Consider the following 26120-nt stretch of genomic DNA (forward strand, 5'->3'; position numbering starts at 1 on the left):
AACCTTTTCTAGTGCTAGAATATCTTTTTTGAGGTGAGGAGACCACATCTGTACACAGTATTCGAGATGTGGGCGTACCATGGATTTATATAAGGGCAATAATATATTCTCAGTCTTATTCTCTATCCCCTTTTTAATGATTCCTAACATCCTGTTTGCTTTTTTGACCGCCTCTGCACACTGCGTGGACATCTTCAGAGAACTATCCACGATAACTCCAAGATCTTTTTCCTGACTCGTTGTAGCTAAATTAGCCCCCATCATGTTGTATGTATAGTTGGGGTTATTTTTTCCAATGTGCATTACTTTACATTTATCCACATTAAATTTCATTTGCCATTTTGTTGCCCAATCACTTAGTTTTGTGAGATCTTTTTGAAGTTCGTCACAGTCTGCTTTGGTCTCACATACTCACAGGGGATGCACACATGCACTCACATGCCTGGGTTTGCGCACACACACACAGGGGCTGCACACATGCACTCACATGCCTGGGTTTGCGCACACACACACACACACACACAGACAGGGGCTGCACACGCACACTCACCGGGGGTGCACACATACTCACATGCACACAGGGGCTGCACACACGCACCAGTGTGTGCACACACACACAGGGGCTGCACGCATACACACACACCAGGGTGTGCACACATGCACAAATGCACACACCAGGGTGTGCGCACACGCACACACATGCACTTACCCTCGTCGGGACTGGGGCCCTGCTGCCTGTGGGGCCCGGCTCTCTCGGCCCCCAGTGGAAGCACCTCCCTGCAGATGGGGAGGGAGCAGAGAGGTGACCGTGTGGATGGAGCAGGGGCCCAGCCTCCCCCCCCAGGGTGATGTGTTCAGGAAGGGGTCAGGCCCTACACACACCCGTGGGCCCCGAGACCCCCCCCCCCCTGAGCTGAGTGTCCCCCCCCCAGCTCACCCTGTCCCCCCCCCCCCCCAGGCCAGGGCGCAGCCCCCAGTACTCACAGATACTCCTTGTCCTTCTCCACGGAGCCTGCAAAGCACAAGGCAGGGGAGTGGGGTGAGAGGAGCGGCTGGGCACACGGATCGGGGGCCGTCAGCACCCGCACACAGCGCCCCGCCCAGGGTGGGCCGGCCCCAGGCTGCCCCCCGGCAATGGAACGTGGGGCACCAGCCCAGCCTGTGTGTGGGGCGTGCCCGTGGCTCAGCATGGGCCAAACTCGCGACACCCCCCACCCCCATGGTGCCTTTGCTGAGGTGCCCTCAGTGGGGAACATTCCCACTTGGGGGTGTTGGTAACCCAGGAGCCCCCAAAACTCTGCTTTAGCAGGAATCTAGGGTGGGGCATGTGGGGTGCACCCATGGATAGATGGAGGGGGGTGTCTGGGGATAGATGGGTGGGTAAACAGAGGGGTGGGGCAGGGTCCCTCTCAGAAGGGCCAGAGAGGGGTTTCTAAGAGGAGCGGGGCAGGGCAGTGGGCAGGGTCTCTATGGAGGCAGGGGTGTGGGGCAGGGTCTCTATGGGGGCAGAGCAGTGGGGCAGGGTCTCTGTTGGGGGAAGAAGGGTGCAGCAGGGTCTCTATGGGGCAGAGCAGTGGGGCAGGGTCTCTTTTGGGGGCAGGGCAGTGGGGCAGGGTCTCTATGGGGCAGGATCTCTATGGGGCAGGGCAGTGGGGCAGGGTCTCTATGGGGGCAGGGGTGTGGGGCAGGGTCTCTATGGGGGCAGAGCAGTGGGGCAGGATCTCTATGGGGTCAGGAGGGTGGGGCAGGGTCTCTAGGGGGCAGGGTCTCTGTTGGGGGAAGAAGGGTGCAGCAGGGTCTCTATGGGGCAGAGCAGTGGGGCAGGGTCTCTTTTGGGGGCAGGGTAGGGGGGCAGGGTCTCTATGGGGCAGGGAAGTGGGGCAGGGTCTCTATGGAGGCAGAGCAGTGGGGCAGGGTCTCTGTTGGGGGAAGAAGGGTGCAGCAGGGTCTCTATGGGGCAGAGCAGTGGGGCAGGGTCTCTGTTGGGGCAGGGCAGTGGGGCAGGGTCTCTATGGGGCAGGGTCTCTATGGGGCAGAGCAGTGGGGCAGGGTCTCTATGGGGCAGGGTCTCACAGGGGGCCCGGCTGGGGTCCATGTCTCACTTACTTCCCCCATTGGCACCCTGCAGATTCACATAGTCCTCCTCGGAGTCTGAGAGAGAGACGCAGCCTGAGTCGCCCGGCCCCACGGCCTGGGGGCAGAGCAAAGTGCTCCCGCCCCACCCCCTCCCCTGCCCCCCACCACTCGCCCATCCCCCCCCGCACCCCTCCTGCCAACCTCAGCCTCCCCCCACAGCGCTGGGCTGGGGACGGGACTTGGGGTGCAGAGCCAGGAGACCCCCCCATCACGTCCTCCCCCCCCCCAGCACTCACTGATGTTCACGTAGCTCCCGTGACTGTCCACGTCTGCCGAGAAACACAGGGGGTTAGAGACAGACACGGGGGTGCAGCCGGGGCACGGGGAGCGGGAGCGGGGCTGCCCCCAGCCCCCCAGCACAGGCCGGGTCTCCATTCCCCCAGGCCCCACTCACCGGTGCCAGATTCCCGGGCCTGCTTCAGGGACTCAAAGACCCTGTGGGGAGGAAGGAGTGGGGTCAGAGCGGGGGGGTTCCTGGCCCCCCAGCCCCAGCCGGGACCCCCTCCCCTCCCCAGCCGGGACCCCCACTGCACCCCTGCCTAGCTGCGACCCCCTCCCCAGCCGGGACCCCCTCCCCTCCCCTGCCGGGACCCCCACTGCACCCCTGCCTAGCTGGGACCCCCTCCCCTCTCCAGCCGGGACCCCCTCCCCTCCCCTGCCGGGACCCCCACTGCACCCCTGCCTAGCTGCGACCCCCTCCCCAGCCGGGACGCCCTCCCCTCCCCTGCCGGGACCCCCACTGCACCCCTGCCTAGCTGCGACCCCCTCCCCAGCCGGGACCCCCTCCCCTCCCCAGCCGGGACCCCCACTGCACCCCTGCCTAGCTGCGTCCCCCTCCCCCGCCGGGACCCCCTCCCCTCCCCTGCCGTGACCCCCACTGCACCCCTGCCTAGCTGCGACCCCCTCCCCAGCCGGGACCCCCTCCCCTCCCCTGCCGGGACCCCCACTGCACCCCTGCCTAGCTGGGACCCCCTCCCCTCTCCAGCCGGGACCCCCTCCCTGCCCCCGCCGGGACCCCCACTGCACCCCTCCCTAGCTGGGACCCCCTCCCCAGCCGGGACCCCCCCCTCCCCTGCCCAGCCAGAGCCCTCCCGGCTAACTGGGACTCCACACCAAGTAGCCAGCTCCTGGGCAGGGCTGGTGGCCCCCTTGGGGATGCGACCCCTAGACGGGGCTGGGGAAGGTCCGGGGGAGCAGTGTGGGCAGAGGGGAGCCCTGGCGTGGGCAGGGGTTTGACACCTACGGGGTCTGCCGCGACTCTGTCCACGGGGCAGGAGCTGTGAGGAGAGAGGGGGAGAGACGGTGACTCCCATGCAGAGACGCGAGCCCCCCGCCCCGCACACGGGGGCACGGCAGCCGGCCGGGCAGGCTCTATGCCAGACACTGGCTGCCACCTCTGGGTCCCGGCCTAGGCAGCTCTGTCCCGTTCTGCCGCACTGCAGGGTGGTGGCAGCGGTGGGGAGCTGCAGTGCAGGGGTGGGGGGCTGCGCAGTGCGTTTCAGGCCCGTTGTCTGGGGTGGGTGTGTCTTGGGGGTGTGTACTGTGGGGGGGGTGATGCAGGGGGGCGTGTCTGGGGGTGCGTAGTGCAGGGTGCGTGTCTCAGGGCTGCACGTTTCGGGGTGTGTAGTGCAGGGGGTGTGATGCAGGGTGCATGTCTGGGGGTGCGACGCAGGATGCGTGTTTTGGGGTGCAATGCAGGGTGCATGTCTGGGGGTGCATAGTGCAGGGGTGCGTAGTGCAGGGTGTGTGTCTCAGGGTGTGTAGTGCAGGGGTGCGATGTAGGGTGCATGTCTGGGGGTGCGACGCAGGATGCGTGTTTTGGGGTGCAATGCAGGGTGCATGTCTGGGGGTGTAATGCAGGATGCGTGTTTCGGGGTGTGATGCAGGGTGCGTAGTGCAGGGGTGCGATGCAGGATGCGTGTCTCGGGGTGCGATGCAGGGGTGTGATGCAGGATGCATGTCTCAGGGTGCGTAGTGCCAGGCGTGCGATGCAGGGTGCGTGTCTGGGGGTGCGATGCAGGATGCGTGTTTCAGGGTGTGATGCAGGATACATGTTTCGGGGTGCATAGTGCAGGGGTGTGATGCAGGATGCGTGTTTTGGGGTGTGATGCAGGGTGTGTGTCTGGGGATGCGTAGTGCAGGGGTGTGATGCAGGATGCGTGTCTCGGGGTGCATAGTGCCAGGCGTGCGATGCAGGGTGCGTGTCTGGGGGTGCGATGCAGGATGCGTGTTTCAGGGTGTGATGCAGGATACGTGTTTCGGGGTGCATAGTGCAGGGGTGTGATGCAGGATGCGTGTTTTGGGGTGTGATGCAGGGTGTGTGTCTGGGGGTGCGTAGTGCAGGGGTGTGATGCAGGATGCGTGTCTCGGGGTGCATAGTGCCAGGCGTGCGACGCAGGGTGCGTGTCTGGGGGTGCGATGCAGGATGCGTGTTTCAGGGTGTGATGCACGATGCGTGTTTTGGGGTGTGATGCAGGATGTGTGTCTCAGGGTGCGATGCAGGATGTGTGTCTCAGGGTGCGTAGTGCCAGGCGTGCAATGCAGGGTGCGTGTCTGGGGGTGCGATGCAGGATGCGTGTTTCAGGGTGCGATGCAGGATGCATGTCTCGGGGTGCGATGCAGGATGTGTGTTTTGGGGTGTGATGCAGGGTGTGTGTTTTGGGGTGTGAGTGCAGGGGTGTGATGCAGGATGTGTGTCTCAGGGTGCGTAGTGCCAGGCGTGCGATGCAGGGTGCGTGTCTGGGGGTGCGATGCAGGATGCATGTTTCAGGGTGTGATGCAGGGAGCGTGTTTCAGGGTGTGTAGTGCCGGGGGTGCGATGCAGGATGCATGTGTCACGGAGTGTGGGGGAGTCAGGGCCCTGCACCCCACTTCCTGCGATTCCCCGGGACTCTCAGCCAGCCAGTAACACAGCAGGTTTATTAGCCGACAGGAACACAGTCCCAAGCAGGGCTTGTAGGTACAACCAGGACCCCTCAGTCAAGTCCTTCTGGGGGTTCAGGGAGCTTAGACCCCGGCTTCCCAGCCAGCCCAAACCTGAAACTAAAACCCCCTCCAGCCGGCTCTCTTCCTTTGTCCAGCTTCCTGGGCAAAGGTGTTGACTCCCTCCCACCCCCTGCTTGGCTCAGGTTACAGGCTCAGGTACCGTCCTTCACCTAAAGTCACCCCCTGCTCTTCCACCCACCATGCAGACAGTCCCTACTGCGTCACAGCGTGTCTGGGGGTGCGTAGTGTGGGGAGTGTGATGCAGGGTGTGTGTCTCGGGGTGCGTAGTGCAGGGGTGCACTGCAGGGTGCATGTCTGGGGGTGTGATGCAGGGGGCGTTTCGGGGTGCGACACAGGGTGCGTGTTTCGGGGTGTGATGTAGGGTGTGTGTCTGGGGGGGTGATGCAGGATGCGTGTTTCAGGGTGTGATGCAGGGTGCGTGTCTGGGGGTGCGATGCAGGATGTGTGTTTCAGGGTGCGATGCAGGATGCATATCTGGGGGTGCATAGTGCAGCAGTGCGATGCAGGGTGTGTGTCTCGGGGTGCGTAGTGCAGGGGTGTGATGCAGGGTGCATGTCTAGGGGTGTGATGCAGGATGCGTGTTTTGGGGTGCGATGCAGGGTGCGTGTCTGGGGGTGCATAGTGCAGCGGTGCGATGCAGGGTATGTGTCTTGGGGTGTGTAGTGCAGGGGTGCGATGCAGGGTGCATGTCTAGGGGTGTGATGCAGGATGCGTGTTTCAGGGTGCGATGCAGGATGCGTGTTTCAGGGTGTGATGCAGGGTGCGTGTCTGCGGGTGCGATGCAGGGTGCGTGTTTTGGGGTGCATAGTGCGGGGTGCGATGCAGGATGCGTGTTTCAGGATGCAATGCAGGGTGCATATCTGGGGGTGCATAGTGCAGCAGTGCGATGCAGGGTGTGTGTCTCGGGGTGCGTAGTGCAGGGGTGTGATGCAGGGTGCATGTCTAGGGGTGTGATGCAGGATGCGTGTTTTGGGGTGCGATGCAGGGTGCGTGTCTGGGGGTGCATAGTGCAGCGGTGCGATGCAGGGTGCGTGTCTGGGGGTGCATAGTGCAGCGGTGCGATGCAGGGTGTGTGTCTCGGGGTGTGTAGTGCAGGGGTGTGATGCAGGGTGCATGGCTAGGGGTGTGATGCAGGATGCGTGTTTCGGGGTGCGATGCAGGGTGTGTGTTTTGGGGTGCGTAGAGCCGGGGGTGCAATGCAGGATGCGTTTCGGAGTGTGATGCAGGGTGTGTAGTGCCGGGTGTGCGCTGCAGGATGCGTGTTTCGGGGGTGCGCTGCAGGATGCGTGTTTCGGGGTGTGTAGTGCCGGGGGTGCGCTGCAGGATGCATGTTTCGGGGTGCATAGTGCAGGGTTGCGTGTCTCGGCGCTGCGTGTCTCTGAGGTGTGTCACATGTGGGCGCGCCGTGCGTCCCAGGATTGCCTGGGAGCTTTGGTCTCCGCCTGTCGCCGTGGTACTTACGATACTGGAAATCGTCCTCGTCCTCGTCTAGAGAGAGGGGAAACGCGCCTGTGACACCAGCTCCGCAGCCCTCCGTCCCCCCGCCCCGCGGGCCCCCGTCACCCGCAGGGTGCCCAGGCCCGGCCGCCCCGGGCCCCAGGTCACACGTCTGTGCTGGAGACAGGCGGGAGAGGCCGGGGGGGAGCCCCAGACCGGCCTGTGGGGGCGGTTAAACCTGGGTGCTCAGTGCAGAGACGAGACGACTGGGGGCCGTTCAGGTAGGTTATGGGGGGCTGTAACCACGACGGGGCCCGTTGTTCTGGCCCGAGGCAGGACAAGCAGCGATGGGCGTCGTGGGCAGCCAGGGCGCACGGTCTGACATTAGCGAACCCGGTAACATTCAGCCTCGGGACGGGCTGGGGGGTCCCCATAACTGGGGGGTTCTCGGGGCCGCTCTGGGGTTCCTGGCCCTGCCTCGGTGCCAGCGCTGGACGTGGTGGTGGCCTCTCAAGGTCCCCTCCAGCCCCACATCTCTATCCAGCCTGCCCCCCGTCTCACCCCGCTCCCCGGGGGGACTCACTGTCCGTGCTCCTGGGGCCCACAGGAGGCCGTGGGCTTGCGGCGACACTGGTGCCAGCGGTAGGATCTGGGGGGAACAGGAGGGTGAGTTGTGCTGGGGGGCTCTGGCCCCCCCAGGGTAAGGAGCGGGGCAGCGGCCCTGCACCGGGGACTCACCGGAGATGTAGCGTGGCCCCAGCTCCGGAGGCGAGTCCCTGCAATACACAACGGGCAGAGGGGCAGCGTCTGGGGGGAGGGGGCAGCTCCGGGGGGGGAGATGGGGAGGGGCAGCATCTGGGGGGCGGGGGCAGCTCCGGGGGGGGGCAGACGGGGAGGGGCAGCGTCTGGGGGGTGGGGGCAGCTCCGGGGGGGGGATATGGGGAGGGGCGGCATCATGGGGAAGGAGGGGCAGCTCTGCGGGGGAGGGAGGGGGGGTGTAGCACTTACCTGGGTTGTGGGCCCCATGGGGGGAAAACAGGAAGCTCTGGGGGGGTGGTGGGGAGATGGGTCAGTGATGTCACCTCATTAACAAACAGCCCAAGCTCCCTCCCTCGCCACCCTCCCCCGCCCCTTGTGCCCCCCTGCTCCCCATCTCCCCTCCCCTCCCCCAGCCCTCAGCCCCATCTCCCCTCCCCCACCCCAGCCCCATCTCCCTTCCCCTGCCCCTTGTACCCACCCATCCCCCGTCACTCACTTCTCCGGCAGAGCCCGCAGAGCAGCAGGCAGCCCCCCAGGGGGACGAGCGCCCAGCCCCCCACCCAGCCACTCGCCGTGCCCTCGGCCCAGGCCATGGGCAGCTCTGTGGGGAGAGAAATGGGAGACAGACAGGTTAGAACAGCAGAGACACCCCCCCCCCGCCCCTGCCCCCGCCCCATGGGCGCTGTGCCGCGGCAGCCTGCAGTGCCCTGCCTGGACAGAGGGACGGCCAGACACAGCCCCCTCCCCCCCCCAGGGGGCACAGCCCCCAGCCCCCGGCCCTGCAGCGGGCCCCAGCCCCTGTGACGAAGTGGGGATTTTCTCATTATGTTGTAGGTGAGCCTATGTGAGTCTTACTCTTTGGCATGAGAGCCGTGTGTGCCTCAGTTTCCCTGTGTGTGCACCAATGCCCAGGTGGTGGGAATAGGGGTGTGTGACTTGCGGGGGCTGCTCCAGCTGCCTGCAGGGATGCTGTGGCCCCACCAGAGACCCAGGAGGGGGATGACACCAGGCGACTCTTGGCCCGGGCGAGACAAAGGCCGGAGGAGGAGCAATGGGCCGGGCAGGGGCCAGGCAGCTGGAAGCGAGTCAGTCTGGGCTGGCTTGGGGGGGGGGGGGGCGGGACCAGCCCTGGCTCTGGGCCCCCCTCCTGCCAAGTTGGACTTGGCTGAAAGTCTCTGATTTCTGTGCTAACAAGCTCTGCCCTACGCGGCGTTCCTGTCGCCTAATAACCCTGGGTCTGACCTAGGAGCATTCAGCATCCTCTGCCCCTCCGTGCGCTTCCCCCAGCGAGTCCCCCCGGCGGGGTCCTGGGGGGGCCACAGGGTCCTGCCCCCCCACGGCGCAGGCAGAGGTGACTCTCAGCCAGCCAGTGACACAGAGGTTTATTCGATGACAGGAACAGGGTCTAACACAGAGCTTGTAGGTACCGCGAGCCGGACCCCTACGCCGTGTTCCTGTCATCGAATAAACCTCTGTGTCCCCGGCTGGCCGAGAGTCACGTCTGACTGCGCAGTGGGGGGGCAGGACCCTGTGGCCCCCCCAGGACCCCGCCGGGGGGACTCGCTGGGGGAAGCGCACGGAGGGGCAGCGGATGCTGAATGCTCCAAGGAGAGACCCAGGAGGTGAAGCCGTGGGAGCTTCTTGCCCTGCAGACAGGCTGCTCCGAGGGAGAGGAGGCTCCCGAGTCCTGCCTGGCTTGGTGGGGAGCAGTTCCAGAGCAGCGCCCGGGGACCCCGGGACACCCCCGGCCCTGCAGCAGGCAGCGGGCCCAGGTGCTGCTACCCCACCGGGTGCCCCAGGCAGGCAGCTCCCTGGCAGCGCCCGCCCGTGGGCACCGCAGCCAGCCCAGGGCCGGGCGTCGTTAACCCCGCGGGTGCTGAACGCCCACAAGGAAATAGGGCTCAGCGCCGGGCCGGGCGAGGCGAGGGGGCCCGGGTGGGAAGCACTAGTGACACACCGAGGGGGCTGCCCCATGACGGGGGTGAAGGGCAGCACCCCGGCCTGGCCCTGAGCCCCTCGAGTCCGGTCCTCCCCTCCCCCACACGTTTCCACTGCCCGGCGGTGCAGGATGTGGTGAGGCAGCGGGGGGGCGGGAAGCGAGCAGGGGCCATCGGCCACGCTCTATTAGCACCAGTGGGGCCAGACCCCAGGCTGGCATCACTCGGCCGTAGCTCCATCGGAGTCAATGGGGCCTGGCCCTGGTCTGTGCCCCCTATGCCCCCCCATGTGGGGCCTGGCTCCCTGCCCCGCTCCGGCACTTCCTGCATGGTGCCGCCTGAGCTCTGGGACACAGCCCCCACCCCCCGCGCTGTGGGGCTGGACAGCAGGGACAGGGCAGCTCCCCCCCCCCGTGCCGTGGGGCAGGACGGCAGGGACAGGGCAGCTCCCCATGTGCTGTGGGGCAGGATGGCAGGGACAGGGCAGCTCCCCCCCCCACACTGTGGGGCTGGACAGCAGGGACAGGGCAGCCCCCCATGTGCTGTGGGGCAGAACGGCAGGGACAGGGCAGCTCCCCCGCCCTGTGCTGTGGGGTAGAACGGCAGGGACAGGGCAGCTCCCCCAGCCCCACGCTGTGGGGCAGGACGGCAGGGACAGAGCAGCTCCCCCCCCGTGCTGTGGGGCAGGACGGCAGGGCACCCCCAGCCCCCCACTCTGGCCCGACGGGTCACTCACCTGCGCTCAGGAGTCTGGCTGTGAGTCTGCAGCAGGCGGGTGTGACAGCACATCGCCTGTACTGGGGCTTCCTGTCAGAGCGTCACCTCCCCCTGCCCCACAGCTGCCTGCCACTTCCGACAGGGCCCCCTGCTCGGGGGGGGGGGGTAGAGCCCCCCCTCCTCCCCTGGCCAGCACCCAGCGGGGCTCCATTGCCTTCCCTCGCCCTATCCTACCTCCCCCCTGCCGCACCACAGCCCCCCACTGCTCCCCACGGCCTCGGACCGCCTGCGGCCTCCCCCATCACCGCAGCACCCCAGTTGCTATGGGGCAGGGCAGCCCCTCTGGCTGTGGGGCTGTTTTGTTGTGTGCTGTGCCTGGGCCAACAGGGACCTGATTCCTGCAAACCTCCCCCCACCCCCATGTACGCTCTATGGTCTGGGTGCTGCCCTCCCAGTGTGCCATGCCCTGACCCCCACGGGTTGTGGGGCAGGGCCAGGAGCCCAGGTTTCGGCTGCACCGACCGGCACAGTGCCCTGGGGGTACCAGCACTGTCCCCCTGCCCCACATTGCCCTGTGAGGCGCTGATGTGATGAAGTGGGGCTCTTGTTAATGTTTCCTCTGAATACTGTGTGGGTGCCTCAGTTTCCCCCATGCATTTCTTAAGTCTCTAGGTGTGACGAAGTGGAGGATTTTCCTATCTTTTTGTGGTTTCCCAGGGGTTGCATGCAGGGGGGTGGGATTCAGTGTCCCCGGGTGTCACTGGTTAACGAGGGGGGGGGGAGAGGGAGTTTGTTGGGACACAGGACCGGAGAGGGACTCGGGACCCCGGCCCGGCCTGGAGGATGGAGACCCCAGCGACTGGTGACCTGGGGACCCGGAGACCCAGCTCAGGAGTCGCAGCCGGTTCTGGCCAGTGGGGACAATGGGCTGCGGGGAGAGGACCCCGGTGACCTGACCAGCCAGCTCCAGCCAGAGGGGCCAGAGGGGGGCTGAGAGCAGAGGAGACCCAGGCCTGCCTGTTTACGACCCTGTGTCCCTGGAGAGAAGCCAATGGACAGAGGGGGCTTGGGGCCGGGGGTATCGGAGACCCACCTGGGAGCAGGGGGGCTCAGGGCTGGAGAGGGGAAGCAGGCAGAGCCCCATGGCTGCAGGGGGACTGGGATATGCTGGGCTCGGGGAGGCCAGGCCTGAGGCCCTGAGAGTTTCCTGTGCTGGGTTCAGCTCTCAATAAACCTCCTGTGTTACGCTGGGGGAGAGTCGCTCCGGGCTAGAGAACAGGGCGGGGGGGGGGGCATCGTCCCCTTCGGGGGTGGAGGCCCGGGGGGTCCAGAGCGAGGGGACTCCCTGGGGGGCCCACGGCAGAGACAGACGTGCTGAGGCTCAGAGAGGTGCGGCTCCAGGAGGTGGAGGGGCCTGACCCCAGGAGAGAGGGGCCCCCCGAGAAGGGCTGTCGCACTGAAAGGGGCACCCCCACGGACCACACGGGGCCACGCGTGGGCACCGTTAGGCCTGAATAAAGATGCAGCACAAAACCCAGTTATGCCAACCTGACTGAAGTCAGGCTAACAGAGGTTTCTGGGTAATCTCAGAGTGGAAAAATACTGAGAAGCAGCATGTTTCACAAAGCCCTGGGAGAAAGTGAGATAAGAGAGGGGAGTGTTTGAAGGATTGATAGGGAGCCAGCCTCCCTGTATTCACTCCCTGTTTCTGTCTTAGGTTCATTGTTAACTTCTGTCTTCCAGTTTCTGGTGCTTGGCAACCATACTGATAAGAAAGTTGCTGGGGCATCACAACTTGCTTACATTATAAAGAAAGACAGATGTGCTTTGTTATTAGGGTTTGTTACTAACCAAAGGGGGGTGGGATATGGGTTGTGTGAAATGAATAATTTGTGACGCGACGGAACTGTCTATATAACCTATACTTAGTTGTAAAAGGAGCTGCTGGTTCTCTTCGGATACGAGCTGTTCTTTACTGACACGTGCACTTGTCAATAAAGAACTTTTGATCGGACCTTGCTGGTGTTGCCTGTCTCTCTGCGGTCAGACAACGAACTTCGCTGTTGGGGTTCGAGTCCCCGACAGCACCATCTGTGAGTCCGTGACACTAGGGGTGAGATTGTTGCAAAGTAATGGGCCAGTGCACATAAACGGCCGACCCTCTGTCTCCTAGCAACTGATGGCCTGGGCCCCCCTCTGCAAAGGTGCCAACTGAAGGTGTTGGAGACAAAGGGGTCAGGTGACCTCCTGGCCCGGGAAAGGAGCTGTCAGTCTGGAGCTGGCTGGGGACGAGGAGTGAGGGCAGCCGTGGGGGTCTGGCTCACTGCCCCCCAGAATGGACCCGGCCGAGGGGTCCGGTTCGCGGTACCTACAAGCTCTGTGTTAGACCCTGTTCCTGCCATCGAATAAACCTCTGTGTCACTGGCTGGCTGAGAGTCACGTCTGACTGCGCAGTGGGGGGGCAGGACCCTCTGGCCCCCCAGGACCCCGCCTGGGCGGACTCGCTGGGGGAAGCGCACGGAGGGGCAGAGGATGCTGAATGCTCCAAGGTCAGACCCAGGAGGTGAAGCCGGGGGAGCTGCTTGCCCTGCAGACAGGCTGCTCCAAGGGAGAGGAGGCTCCCAGAGTCCTGCCTGGCTTGGTGGGGAGCAGTTCCAGAGCAGCGCCCGGGGACCCCATGACAGTGCTGGGGGGACCCATTCACCTGCCTTGGGGGGGGGGGGACTGTGTGGCTCCCCAGGGCAGGGCAGGGCAGCTCCAGGGGGGATGGGGCAGCCCCGTGAGGATCCCGGTCACTCCCGCTAGGCCGGGCGCACAGAGAAAACAGCTCCTGGCTGGGATGGGGGGGGGCGGGGGGGCTCACATGGGTGCACAGAAGGGCCCCTGTCCCACTGCCCACCCTGGCGAGAGCCAGCGGGGGTCCTGGCCGGAGGCTCTCGGCGGTAACGCCCCTGCCCCCCGCGCTGTGTAACCCGGCAATGCGGATCCCGTGGGGCCAGGGCCCAACCCCCACCCTGCTCAGCACACAGCCCCCAGGGCGGCCGGTGCCCCCCACGGCCAGGCAGCGGATCCCGTGGGGCCCGACCCCCGGCCCTGCTCAGCACACAGCCCCCAGGGCGGCCGGTGCCCCCCACGGCCAGGCAGCGGATCCCGTGGGGCCAGGGCCCAACCCCCACCCTGCTCAGCACACAGCCCCCAGGGCGGCCGGTGCCCCCCCCGGCCAGGCAGCTCCGAGCTGGGGCAGGGGCCAGCCCGGCCCCTCGGCAGGAGAACAAAGACAGGCCCTGGGACAGAGGGACGCAGGTGGCACCTACGGCTTTATTCAGAGACTGGACGCGCTGGGGTCGCTCAGCGCAGCAGAGGGAGGGGGGCTCCCAGTGCGGCCCACGTGACTGCGCCCCCCGTGGTATCTGGGGGCCCAGGCTGCCCCCCCGGGGGGGGACATGGGGGGGAGACTTCAAAGGATGCTGGGAAATTCTCAGGCTATGTCAGAAAAGGTGCAGAACCAGCATTGAGTGGGGGAAGGGCAATAAATTAACGATGGTGGCCGGGGGGAGGGGAATCCGGGGGGCAGACGGAGGCCCCAGGTGGGGCTTTCACAGGTGGTTTCTCAGGACGTGGGGTGCAGAGGTGGGGCCAGCGGGGGGGGGGTTCTCAGGCCCCCCTGTGGCGAGGTTCCTGGGGGCTCATCCAGCTGTTGGTTCGCTCCTCGAAGGCAGGTTCCCCGCAGGGGGGGGGGGGTGTCGCTCTCCAGAGCTGGGGGTCTGCCTGCAACAGAGAGCCGGGGGTCACGGGGGGACAGACCTGGCCTGGGCCCCGACGCTGGGGGGACCCGGCCGGCCAGGGTAACGGGGACCCAGCCCCTCCTGCTGGGAGGGCTGCAGCCCCAGCCATGGGGGGCAGGAGGTGGGGGGCCCCCTCCCCTCCCAGAGTCCTTTGTGGAGGCTCCCATGTGGTGTGGCCCTGGGAGTGCTGGTGAGGGTGGGGAGGGGTCAGGGTTTGGGGTGCAGGGCGGGCGTGGGGGGGGGCCGGGACAGCGCACCGGGCGGAGGTGGGGCAGGGCAGGTGTGGGGGGGGCGGGGCAGGGCACCGGGCGGAGGTGGGGCAGGGCAGAGCAGGTGTGGGGGGGGCAGGGCAGGCGTGGGGGGGGGCCCGGGGGCGTCGGTACCTCGCGCTCAGCGGTGCAGGTTCTCGTAATCGGGCCCATCGTCCTCACTCTCCCGGTCGCTGGCGCCTGTGACGGGAGCCGGAGGGGGTGAGACGAGGCTCCCCCGGAACCGCCCCCCTGACCTGCCACATGGGGCTGGCCCAGAACCGCTCCAGACCCCCCCCCGGCTCCCCAGAACCCCCCCAGCCCCACACACGGGGCTTCCCCACAGCCCAGCCCCCTTGGGCGCTACTCACACCCCTGGCTTGTAAGGAGGTTCCCGGGGCCCCAGCGAGGAGGGAAGGGTCCCCCAGGCTCGGGGACCCCCCCACTCACAATAGCAGGGGAGGGGCAGGTACCCCCCCCCCACACACACACACTCACCGTAGTGGGCGTCAGGGAGGCTGGAGCCAGGCTCTGGCATGTTGACGTACTCCAGGCTGTCGGCTGTGGGGAGCGATCAGGGGCAGTGAGCACAGGGAGTGCAGGGGGACCCCCTGACCGGGGATGGAGGAACTGCCCCAGGGGACCCCATGCACTGGGCCCTGGGGGGCTCAGTCCCCACTACAATCCCCCCCCCCCGGCACTGGGATCCCGACCCGGCCCCCGGGGGACCCCGGGGTGTGTGTGGGGGGTTCAGTCTCATCTCCTCCCCCCAACCCCTCCCCTGCTGCTCGTCCCCATGGGCCCTTCCCCCAGTCAGCCCCAGTTCCAGGATCCCCCCTCCCTGAGCTGGGCCAGGCACAGACAGACGGGGCTGGGGGCCCCGCACTCACCCAGCGACTCCCTCTGGGCCTCCGGCATGTTCTCGTACTCATCCCCCATTGCCACTGCCAGAGAGCGAGAGAAGGGGTCAGTGAGCGGGGAGGGCCTGCCCTCCAACGTCTCCCCACAGCAGGGACCCTGGGAACCCCCCAGCCCCCACCCCCAAGGCTCCAGTCTGGGACCCACCCAGAGATGTTCAGGTCACTCCTCGCCCCATCAATTACTCCTGGATCCCAACAGAGCTGGGTGACTGGGGGCTGGGGACACACCCAAATGGGGCGCGGGGGATGGGATAGTGACCAGGGCAAGAAGGGGTCAGGTAGCTGCCCCCTCCCCCCACAGCGCAATGCCAGGGGGCAGAGGAAGGTTAATGCTGATTGCAGGGGACGGTGGAACTGCCCGACACTAGATCCACTCTGAAATGGTCCCGGGGACTGTATGGGCCTAGGCCAAGGCTGGGGGTCAGGTACCCAGAGTGGCCCTCTGAGGGGTCTCCGCTCAGGCCCTGTGGGAGACGGGTGGGCTGGGCGGTGGCCCCAACTCACCTGAGGACACGCTGTCCCTGAGCTCCGGCCCCGAGGTGACCAGCTCCGTGGGGGACGTCTCGGTGACGCTGTCGGGAAGCACCTCCCTGCGGGGGGAGGGGGACGGGAAGGGTGAGACTGAGCAGCCGGAGCATGCACTGACCTCCTGGCTCTGACCCTGCCCCCCCAGCAATGACCCCTGTGACACCCCGACACCCCCATATTCACCACTCCACGGTATGTTTGTACAAAGGCTGCCTTGTGAGGGGTCATTCTAAACGTCCTGATCTGCTAGACAGGGACATCTCCTTGGATTGGATGGGCTGCCGTTGTATGTGAGGTTATGAAGTCTGGCTGTGTGTGTTAGTTACTGAAACACGTTGTGAGGCTGAGAACACCCACAAGCCGCCTGCCAGGTACGACACCGTTACTGGCTCATGGAGGCAATGCACAAGCGCAGGGATCACCCCAGAAACCCCTCAGAGACAGCACCACACAACGGGGACTGTCTGAGCCAGGCCACAGCAGAAGAGCTTTCCAGCGCGTGGGGAGAAGATAGAAAAGGGGGAAACGACATCCTGGGGGGACCTCCCTCTCCCTGCTACAACACCCCTGGAGACAGCCGAGGGGCCAGGCCTGACCTGGGGGAGGCGAGGGGCCCAGGCTGGAAGGATCCTTAGCCTGTGTAAGAAAACGTGGGAAAGCCACGGCAGCCTGTGCCCGGAGGGTCAGCCAGCCCGATTCTCGCGCAGGGGAGGAGTCCCTCATTCGCCTCCTCCCTCGCGCGCGGGTTACGCGGTTTGCCGGTTCACTGAGCTAATCTGCCTTGTCCTGTTTGCTGTCCCCGAGCATCGCTCACAGCTGCCGGCCGTGGGTGATATACTCGAACGGGTGTGTGGAATTCAGAGCTGGGGGCGGGGCAGCTGTGCTCCCACCGGGGGGGTGGGGGGGCGGATTGCAGGCGCTTGCGCTGCACAGAGACCGGCCCAGCGCAAGGGGACACGATTTGGGGTTCACTCCCCACAGGGGGTTGCACGTGAACGCTGGGCAATCCCCGAGCCGAGTCTTCCCAGGCAGAGCTGAGCTCCGCCTCTGGGACTTTCTGGCCCTACCTGCGTGGGCTGGAGGCGGCTGGAGGGCCTGGCTCTGCAGGGCAGGGGGGCGAGCCCAGGCGGGCGGAGCCGGGGGGCTCAGTGGGACCCACAAGGGGGGGGCAACCTGTCACAACTCCCATCCATGACCTTTGACCCCCCAGGCTTGGACCCAGTGCCACGTCCAGCCCTGCCACCCCATGGCCTGTCCCCCCCAGGCCTCCTCGCCCCATCCGCCCCCCCAGCCCGTCTCCCCACCCCCCATCTCCCCACCCCCACCCCCCGGCATGTCTCCCCCCACCCCCCATCTCCCCGCCACCAGCCTGTCTCCCCACCCCCCATCTCCCTGCCCATCTTCCCCCAACAGCCCGTCTCCCCTCACCCCTCATCTCCCAGCCCCCACCCCATTTCCCGCCCATACCCCCCAGCCCGTCTCCCCATCCCCCGTCTCCCCGCCCATCTTCCCCCAACAGCCTGTCTCCCCCCCGCAGCCTGACTCCCCCCCACCCCATCTCCCTGTCCCCCCCCAGCAGCCCGTACACGTAGCCGGGGATGTAGATCTCGTTGTTATAGTCGTTGTCGTCGTCATCCCCACGGGGCCGCTCTGCAACCGAGACACAGAGGGGGGGGGGTTAGCATGGGGAGCACCGGCTGCTCTGCCCCCTTCTCCCCCGGCCCCTTCCCCTCCTGCCCTCACCCTGCTGCCCTGACCCGCTGCCCAACCCACCCCCCATCACCCCTCACACCCTCCTGCCCCCCACCTGGCAGCGGACATAGACCCATAGAATCTCAGGGTTGGAAGGGGCCTCAGGAGGTATCTAGTCCAACCCCCTGCTCAAAGCAGGACCAACCCCAACTAAATCATCCCAGCCAGGGCTTTGTCAAGCCTGACCTTAAAAACCTCTAAGGAAGGAGATTCCACCCCCTCCCTAGGGAACCCATTCCAGTTCCTCACCACCCTCCTAGTGAAATAGTGTTTCCTAATATCCAACCTAGACCTCCCCCACTGCAACTTGAGACCATTGCTCCTTGTTCCGTCATCTTCTACCACTGAGAACAGTCTAGATCCATCCTCTTTGGATCCCCCTTTCAGGTAGTTGAAAGCAGCTATCAAATCCCCCCTCATTCTTCTCTTCTGCAGACTAAACAATCCCAGTTCCCTCAGCCTCTCCTCGTAAGTCATGTGCTCCAGCCCCCTAATCATTTTTGTTGCCCTCCGCTGGACTCTCTCCAATTTATCCACATCCTTCTTGTAGTGTGGGGCCCAAAACTGGACACAGTCTCCAGATGAGGCCTCACCAGTGCTGAGTAGAGGGGAATGATCACATCCCTCGATCTGCTGGCAATGCCCCTACTTATACAGCCCAAAATGCCGTTAGCCTTCTTGGCAACAAGGGCACCTGCTGACTCATCTCCAGCTTCTCGTCCACTGTAACCCCCAGGTCCTTTTCTGCAGAACTGCTGCCCAGCCATTCGGTCCCTAGTCTGTAGCAGTGCCTGGGATTCTTCCGTCCTAAGTGCAGGACTCTGCACTTGTCCTTGTTGAATCTCCTCAGGTTTCTTTTAGCCCAATCCTCTAATTTGTCTAGGTCCCTCTGTATCCTATCCCTACCCTCCAGCGTATCAACCACTCCTCCCAGTTTAGTGTCATCTGCAAACTTGCTGAGGGTGCAGTCCACACCATCGTCCAGATCATTAATGAAGATATTGAACAAAACCGGCCCCAGCACCGACCCTTGGGGCGCTCCGCTTGATACCAGCTGCCAACTAGACATGGAGCCATCGATCACTACCCGTTGAGCCCGACCATCTAGCCAGTTTTCTATCCACCTTACCGTCCTGACACTGGCCCCTGCCCCACCCCCACACACTACCTGGGGGGTGTCCAGACTCACCCTCGTTCTCGTAGCTGGGGACGCTGTCTGGAGGGGGAGGGGAGAAAAAGGTGTCAGTCACCCCCAAAGCCCAGCGACCCCCGTCCCCCATCCTCCCCATATCTCTGCCTGTCCATCACTGCTATCCCGTCCGTCCGTCCCCGTCTGCCTGTCCACCCATCTGCCTGTCCCCGTGTCCCCCCGTCCGTCCGTCACTGCTATCCCGTCCGTCCGTCCCCGTCTGCCTGTCCACCCATCTGCCTGTCCCCGTGTCCCCCCGTCCGTCCGTCACTGCTATCCCGTCCGTCCGTCCCCGTCTGCCTGTCCACCCATCTGCCTGTCCCCGTGTCCCCCCGTCCGTCCGTCACTGCTATCCCGTCCGTCCGTCCCCGTCTGCCTGTCCACCCATCCGCCTGTCCCTGTGTCCCCCCGTCCGTCCATCACTGCTATCCCATCTCCCTGTGCCCCCGTCTGCCTGTCCCCCCGTCCGTCCATCTGTCCATCACTGCTATCCTGTCCGTCCGTCCCCTGTCTGCCTGCCCCCCCGTCCGTCTGTCTGTCCATCACTGCTATCCCATGTGCCCATCCCCCATCTGCCTGTCCGTCTGTCCATCATGACTATCCCATCTGTCCAGCCCCCCAGCCACCCGCCCGTCCAGCTCCCATCCGCCTTGCGCCCCATCCATCCACCTGTACCCCGAGCCGTCCATCCATCCCCCTTCTGCCCATCCCCCTGTCCGTCTGTCTGTCTGTCCATCAGGACTATCCCCCTCATACCCCTCAGCCGTCCGCCCGCCTGCCCATCCCCCTGTCCGTCTCCCCGTGTTTCTGTCTGCACGTCCCCATTTCTCTCACCCCCCCAATCCCCCCACTCACCGTTGTCGGTCTCTGTCCTGGTGAAGGAGACTTGGCGGCTCTGGGGCGCCTGTGGGGATCGCCTGGAAATGGGGAGGCTGGATTAGGAGGGGCAGGCCAGGCCTAAGCCCCCCGAGCCAGCACACGGACACCCCCACCATCCCCACCACGTCCTGCCCCAGGCAGAGCACACGCCTACCATGCCCCCAGTTTGTGTGTGCCTCGGTTTCCCCAGAGGCTGCACTGCTCACTAGCGCGTGGGAGGGGCTCTGTGCTCTCTGCAGAGGCCCCGCGATGCAGGTGGGAGGGGCGCCCAGCTGTCTCGGGTTTGGGCCAGGTCCATGGAGCGTGTGTGAGGACAATGGCAAAGCCAATCACCAGGACATTGGCTAACGACTGCCTGGCGCCCCCCGACACCCGCAGGAAGCCAGCCAGGCCTGCCCCGCCGGCGAGTTCAGAGGGGCCAGGCGGGGCTGGGACGGGTTGGCGGGGGGCGGCTTGGCGTAGCTGCTCCCCCGGGACGGAGCCAGGGAGCGGACAGGGCCCAGAGCGGGAGCCAGGGGGTCTCGGCCGCATGGCTGGGCCGGGCTGGGCTTTCACCTGCTTCTCTCTGGGCTACCCGAGGGCTGTGCCCGGCCAGTCCCACAGGAACCCGGCTGGGCCCGCCGGAGCTGGCGCTGGCGGCGACACGTCTCCCTCGGGCTCCGGCTTAGGGGGACTCGCGGGGCTCACCCCAGTGGGACCCCAGGGGTCTGTTCCAAAGCTGGGGGCTGTAGCCCCGATCCTGTGGCTCTGTGACACCCACACATGCCCTGACATGCTCTGACACGCTCGCACCAACACACGCCCTGACATGCTTGCACCACACACCTTGACATGCTCTGACACGCCTGCACCAACACACGCCCTGACTTATCCCTGCTGACACACCACAGTGAGGTGACCGCAGCACCCCATCCCCCCCCAGCTGTGTCTGTGGGGCCCGCCCGGCACCCACCAGCCCCAGAGACCGGGCCTGGGGCAGCTAAGGCCTGTGGGGTGCACTCATGGAGCACTGGGGGAGCCCACGGGTTCTGGGCAGGGATCGAGGGGAAGCCCCATGGGGTGGAAGGATTGGGGGGAACTCAGCGATGTACAGGACCTGCTCAGGGTGGGGGTGTCCAGGGGGGGCAGGGCAGGGGGGGGGTCACTGGGGTACTCCCGGGATGGACAGGAACTGCTCAGGGTGGGGGTGTCCCGGGGGGGCAGGGCAGGGGGGGGGTCACTGGGGCACTCACGGGATGGACAGGAACTGCTCAGGGTGGGGGTGTCCCGGGGGGGCGGGGCAGGGGGGGGTCACTGGGGTACTCACGGGATGGACAGGAACTGCTCAGGGTGGGGGTGTCCCGGGGGGCAGGGCAGGGGGGGTCACTGGGGTCCTCACGGGATGGACAGGAACTGCTCAGGGTGGGGGTGTCCCGGGGGGGCAGGGCAGGGGGGGTCACTGGGGAACTCACGGGATGGACAGGAACTGCTCAGGGTGGGGGTGTCCCGGGGGGCAGGGCAGGGAGGGGGGTGTCGGGGGGGGTGTCCTGGGGGGGGCAGGGGGGTACTCACGGGATGGACAGGAACTGCTCAGGGTGGGGGTGTCCCGGGGGGGAAGGGCAGGGCAGGGGGGGTCACTGGGGTACTCACGGGATGGACAGGAACTGCTCAGGGTGGGGGTGTCCCGGGGGGGCAGGGCAGGGGGGGGTCACTGGGGTACTCATGGGATGGACAGGAACTGCTCAGGGTGGGGGTGTCCCGGGGGGGCAGGGCAGGGGGGGTCACTGGGGCACTCACGGGATGGACAGGAACTGCTCAGGGTGGGGGTGTCCCGGGGGGGCAGGGCAGGGAGGGGGGTCACTGGGGTACTCACGGGATGGACAGGAACTGCTCAGGGTGGGGGTGTCCCGGGGGGGCAGGGCAGGGCAGGGCGGGTCACTGGGGTACTCACGGGATGGACAGGAACTGCGCAGGGGGGGGGTGTCCCGGGGGGGCAGGGCAGGGGGGGTCACTGGGGCACTCACGGGATGGACAGGAACTGCTCAGGGTGGGGGTGTCCCGGGGGGGCAGGGCAGGGCAGGGCGGGTCACTGGGGTACTCACGGGATGGACAGGAACTGCTCAGGGTGGGGGTGTCCCGGGGGGGCAGGGCAGGGCAGGGCGGGTCACTGGGGTACTCACGGGATGGACAGGAACTGCTCAGGGTGGGGGTGTCCCGGGGGGGCAGGGCAGGGGGGGTCACTGGGGCACTCACGGGATGGACAGGAACTGCTCAGGGTGGGGGTGTCCCGGGGGGGCGGGGCAGGGGGGGGTCACTGGGGTACTCACGGGATGGACAGGAACTGCTCAGGGTGGGGGTGTCCCGGGGGGGCGGGGCAGGGGGGGGTCACTGGGGTACTCACGGGATGGACAGGAACTGCTCAGCGGGCGCCACCGGTTGCTGTTTGATCTGGTTCCTGGAGGGATCTGGGGAGACAGGAGATTGGCCTGACTGGGGGCAGTGGGGCGGGAAGATGGGGGTTCAGGGTGTGGAGGTGCAGCAGGGCGCATGGCAGGGGATGGGGGAGCAGGGAGTACAGTGTGGGGTGGAGGACGGGGTGCAGGGGATAGGAGGGGTCACAGGGGTACAGGGTGGGGTGGGGGATAGGAGATGGGGTGCAGGGGATAGGAGGGGTCACAGGGGTACAGGGTGGGGTGGGGATAGGGGGTGGGGTGCAGGGGATAGGAGGGGTCACAGGGGTACAGGGTGGGGTGGGGGATAGGGGGTGGGGTGCAGGGGATACGAGGGGTCACAGGGATAGGGGGTGGGGAGCGGGATAGGGGGTGGGGTGCAGGGGATACGAGGGGTCACCGGGTTCGGGGGTGGGGTGCAGAGGATACGAGGGGTCACAGGGGTACAGGGTGGGGTGGGGGATAGGAGATGGGGTGCAGGGGATACGAGAGGTCACAGGGGTACAGGGTGGGATGGGGGATAGGAGATGGGGTGCAGGGGATACGAGAGGTCACAGGGGTACAGGGTGGGATGGGGGATAGGGGGTGGGGTGCAGGGGATAGGAGGGGTCACAGGGGTACAGGGTGGGGTGGGGGATAGGGGGTGGGGTGCAGGGGACAGGAGGGGTCACAGGGGTACAGGGTGGGGTGGGGGATAGGGGGTGGGGTGCAGGGGATAGGAGGGGTCACAGGGGTACAGGGTGGGGTGGGGGATAGGGTGCAGGGGATACAAGGGGTCACAGGGGTACAGGGTGGGGGTGGGGGATAGGAGATGGGGTGCAGGGGATAGGAGGGGTCACAGGGGTACAGGGTGGGGTGGGGGATAGGGGGTGGGGTGCAGGGGATACGAGGGGTCACAGGGTGGGGGTGGGGGATAGGAGATGGGGTGCAGGGGATATGAGGGGTCACAGGGGTACAGGGTGGGGGTGGGGGATAGGAGATGGGGTGCTGGGGATAGGAGGGGTCACAGGGGTACAGAGTTGGGGATAGGGGGTGGGGGATAGGGGGTGGGGTACAGAGGATAGGAGGGGTCACAGGGGTACAGGGTGGGGTGGGGGATAGGGGGTGGGGTGCAGGGGATACGAGGGGTCACAGGGATAGGGGGTGGGGTGCAGAGGATACGAGGGGTCACAGGGGTACAGGGTGGGGGATAGGGGGTGGGGTGCAGGGGATACGAGGGGTCACAGGGGTACAGGGTGAGGGTGGGGAACAGGGGATGGGGTGCAGGGGATAGGAGGGGTCACAGGGGTACAGAGTTGGGGATAGGGGATGGGGTGCAGGGGTACAGGGTGGGGTGCATGGGGGGTACTCACAGTTGGCTCGGGTCAGCACCATGAAGCTGTTGGGGGGGACACAAGGTGGGGGTCTGTGGGGGGCAGAGAAGACGTCATTAGAGCCAGGCAAGGTCCCCCCATTCAGCACCTTTGTAGATAATAATTGGAGCTAGACCCATCTCCTAGAGCTGGAAGGGACCCTGAAGGGTCAGCGAGTCCAGCCCCTGCCTTCACTAGCAGGGCCAATTGTTGCCCCAGATCCCTAAGTGGCCCCCTCAAGGATTGAGCTCACAACCCTGGGTTTAGCAGGCCAATGCTCAAACCACTGAGCTATCCCTCCCCCCCAAACCTGCCAGATACCCCTAGGGAGCCCCCTGCCCCCCCAAACTCCCCCCAAGGGAGCCCCCCCATACCCATCCCCCCTGGCCAATCCCAGCCCCTCACACCCACCCCCCACTGCCCCGGCCCCTGCCCCAGGGACCCCGAGCCCCTGCCTGGTGCCCCCTCGCTGTGCGACGGACACGGACTCACTTGTACTCGTAGTCCCCGACCGCCTGGGCTCCGTGGGCTGCCGAGAGAGCAGGGCGCAGCGTTAGGGGTGGGGGCAGGGGGGGTCCGGCCCACTCTGCTCCTGCGGGGGAGGGGAGAGATTGAGGGGACAGGACCCCCCCCATAGTAGCCCAGCACGGGGGAGGGGGCTGGCGTGGGTCCGGGGGGGAGCAGGGTGTATGTTGGAGGGCTCGGGGGGGAGCAGGGTGTATGTTGGGGGGCTCGGGGGGAGGAAGGGGTAGGGGTGTCCCTGGGGGGAGCAGGGTGTTTGTGGGGTGTCCCTGGGGGGAGCAGGGCATGTGTGTGGGGTCCCTCTGTGGGAGCAGGGGTGGGGCTACCTGGGGGGCAGCAAGGCATGGGGTGGGGGGCAGATACTGGGTCCCCTTGTGCGTTGGGGTGAATATCACGCTGCCCCATGGCTGGAGCTGGGGCAGCCCATGTGCAGCCCCCCCACACGCTGGATGGGGTGGGGGGGGCGCAGGACTTACCAGGGGAGCCGGTGTCCCGGCAGCCGATGCAGAGAGCCGTGGCCAGCACGGCTGGGAGAACCAGCACGACGGCCCAGAGCACCCCGGCCAGAGAGACGGGCTCCATCGCACCTGGGGGGCAGAGGGGGTTAGGGGGGGCCCCGGACAGAGAGACGGCCCCCATCGCACCTGGGGGGCAGAGGGGGTTGGGGGGGCCCCGGCCAGAGAGACGGGCTCCATCGCACCTGGGGGGCAGAGGGGGTTGGGGGGGCCCAGGCCAGAGAGACGGGCTCCATCACACCTGGGGGGCAGAGGGGGTTGGGGGGGCCCCGGCCAGAGAGACGGGCTCCATCACACCTGGGGGGCAGAGGGGGTTGGGGGGGCCCCGGCCAGAGAGACGGGCTCCATCGCACCTGGGGGGGGGGGGGGATCCAGGGCTCCTACAATCTCAGGGCTGGAAGGGACCTCAGGAGGTATCTAGTCCAACCCCTGCTCAGAGCAGGACCAAACCCAACTAAATCATCCCAGCCAGGGCTTTGTCAAGCCTGACCTTAAAAACCTCTAAGGAAGGAGATTCCACCACCTCCCTAGGGAACCCATCCCAGTGCTTCACCTCCCTCCTAGGGAAATAGTGTTTCCTAATATCCAACCTAGACCTGCCCCACTGCAACTTGAGACCATTGCTCCTTGTTCTGTCATCTGCCACCACTGAGAACAGCCGAGCTCCATCCTCTTTGGAATCCCGCGCCCCCACCCCCTTTTCAGGTAGTTGAAGGCTGCTCTCAAATCCCCCCTCACTCTTCTCTTCTGCAGACTAAACAATCCCAGTTCCCTCAGCCTCTCCTCATAAGTCATGTGCTCCAGCCCCCTAATCATTTTTGTTGCCCTCCGCTGGACTCTCTCCAATTTATCCACATCCTTCTTGTAGTGTGGGGCCCAAAACTGGACACAGTCTCCAGATGAGGCCTCACCAGTGCTGAATAGAGGGGAACGATCACATCCCTCGATCTGCTGGCAATGCCCCTACTTATACAGCCCAATGTGCCGTTGGTCTTCTTGGCAACAAGGGCACCTGCTGACTCATATCCAGCTTCTCGTCCACCGTAACCCCTAGGTCCTTTTCTGCAGAACGGCTGCCCAGCCATTCGGTCCCTAGTCTGTAACAGTGCATGGGATCTCTCCCAGCTCTGGGAGGGGAGTGGGGGCTGGTGTTTAGAGCAGGAGGGGACTGGGAGCCAGGACTCCTGGGTTCTTTCCCAGCTCAGGGAGGGGAGCAGGGTCTGGTGGTTAGAGCAGGGGGGCTGGGAGCCAGGACTCCTGGGTTCCATCCCTGGCTCGGGGAGGGGTGGGCAGTGGGGCCTGGTGGGTTACAGCTGGGCGGACAGGCGGGGCTGGGAGCCAGGACGCCTGGGTTCTGTCCCTGGCTCTGCTGCTGCCCGGCTGTGTGATCGGCCATTGAGCCTGAGCCGGGCATAGCAGGGCCCGTCTCTCGCGGGGGCTGTGCAGCACCCAGCGTGCCGGGCCCCAGGCTGGGCTGATGGTGGGGCCGGATCCCGGCGGTTCCTGGGGTAGGGGCAAGGCTGAGTCACCGGGGTGGGGGAGGCTGGATCTGCTGCTGCAGCAGGTGGGTGGAGGGAGCGGGGCTGCTGGCTCAGGCGCCGCTTGGCTCCGTCTCTGCAGCTGCGGTTTCCATCCCAGCGGCGCGCGGCTCTCGCTGCAGCTGCCGCCCCCGGGGAGCCTCGGCTGGGCCTGCACCGAGCTCCCGGCAAAGCAGCCGCAGCAGGGCCCAGCTCGCACACAGGCCAGGGCCCTGCGCCAGAGACCCCGGGGCGTGCCAGGCTCCCGCTGCCCCAGCATGCTGGGTGCCTGCACCATCCCCACGCAGCCGGGGTCACACCTCTTATCGTCCCTTGTTATGGTAGGACCTACCCAAACTCCCTGGGCTCTGCCCAGTGGCTCCTCCCCCACTGCCCAGACACACAGGAAGAGCCAGTCCCAGCCCCACTGAGCTCGCAGCCCCAACACACAAAGGGTGAGAAAGGAAACTGATGCTTCGCCGGGGGCAGGGA

At 65.8% G+C, this 26120-nt stretch overlaps 2 protein-coding genes across 5 annotated transcripts in view; both read right to left on the minus strand.

The window, feature by feature from the left end:
- The window catches only part of LOC123368003, a 14046-nt gene extending 6110 nt beyond the window's left edge, over positions 1-7936 (minus strand). For 2 of the 3 annotated variants that reach the window (XM_045012418.1, XM_045012416.1), the window contains exons 1-11: positions 7835-7936; positions 7588-7624; positions 7318-7355; positions 7163-7228; positions 6604-6630; positions 3380-3413; positions 2531-2571; positions 2373-2405; positions 2107-2151; positions 985-1012; positions 710-777 (exon numbers count right to left, since the gene is read on the minus strand). In XM_045012418.1, the coding sequence (XP_044868353.1) occupies positions 710-777; positions 985-1012; positions 2107-2151; positions 2373-2405; positions 2531-2571; positions 3380-3413; positions 6604-6630; positions 7163-7228; positions 7318-7355; positions 7588-7624; positions 7835-7931 (514 nt within the window). In that variant the 5' untranslated portion in view covers positions 7932-7936. The remainder of the gene's footprint in view (positions 1-709; positions 778-984; positions 1013-2106; positions 2152-2372; positions 2406-2530; positions 2572-3379; positions 3414-6603; positions 6631-7162; positions 7229-7317; positions 7356-7587; positions 7625-7834) is intronic. The other variant, XM_045012419.1, reaches the window with a different exon arrangement.
- A 5697-nt stretch (positions 7937-13633) lies between these two features.
- Positions 13634-24519, minus strand: LOC123368000 (linker for activation of T-cells family member 1-like). Of its 2 annotated transcripts, none has more exons than XM_045012413.1 (12): positions 24073-24519; positions 23567-23603; positions 23075-23127; positions 21674-21737; positions 19270-19331; positions 18415-18441; positions 17060-17123; positions 15450-15535; positions 14916-14969; positions 14524-14586; positions 14161-14226; positions 13634-13760 (listed from the first exon to the last, which is right to left on the minus strand). In XM_045012413.1, exons 1-11 carry the CDS (start codon positions 24233-24235, stop codon positions 14168-14170), a joined length of 732 nt encoding a protein of 243 aa, XP_044868348.1. In that variant the 5' UTR covers positions 24236-24519; the 3' UTR covers positions 13634-13760; positions 14161-14167. The 2 variants fall into 2 exon arrangements, with proteins under 2 accessions (XP_044868348.1, XP_044868347.1); XM_045012412.1 differs by having other exon boundaries at positions 23567-23666.
- Between the last annotated feature and the right edge of the window lie 1601 nt (positions 24520-26120).

This window comes from Mauremys mutica, chromosome 4, assembly GCF_020497125.1.
Source record: "Mauremys mutica isolate MM-2020 ecotype Southern chromosome 4, ASM2049712v1, whole genome shotgun sequence".
In the NCBI taxonomy this organism is placed as follows: domain Eukaryota; kingdom Metazoa; phylum Chordata; order Testudines; family Geoemydidae; genus Mauremys; species Mauremys mutica.

Excerpts from the sequence above, each read along its gene's own strand:
- LOC123368000 (XM_045012412.1), bottom strand. The coding sequence starts at position 24,235 with ATGGGGGCCGTCTCTCTGTCCGGGGCCCCCCCTAACCCCCTCTGCCCC. Across the intron at positions 17,124-18,414 it reads CCCCAGCTACGAGAACGAGG|AGCGGCCCCGTGGGGATGAC; the intron begins GTGAGTCTGGAC and ends TCTCGGTTGCAG. Across the intron at positions 14,587-14,915 it reads GGCCCAGAGGGAGTCGCTGG|CCGACAGCCTGGAGTACGTC; the intron begins GTGAGTGCGGGG and ends CGCTCCCCACAG.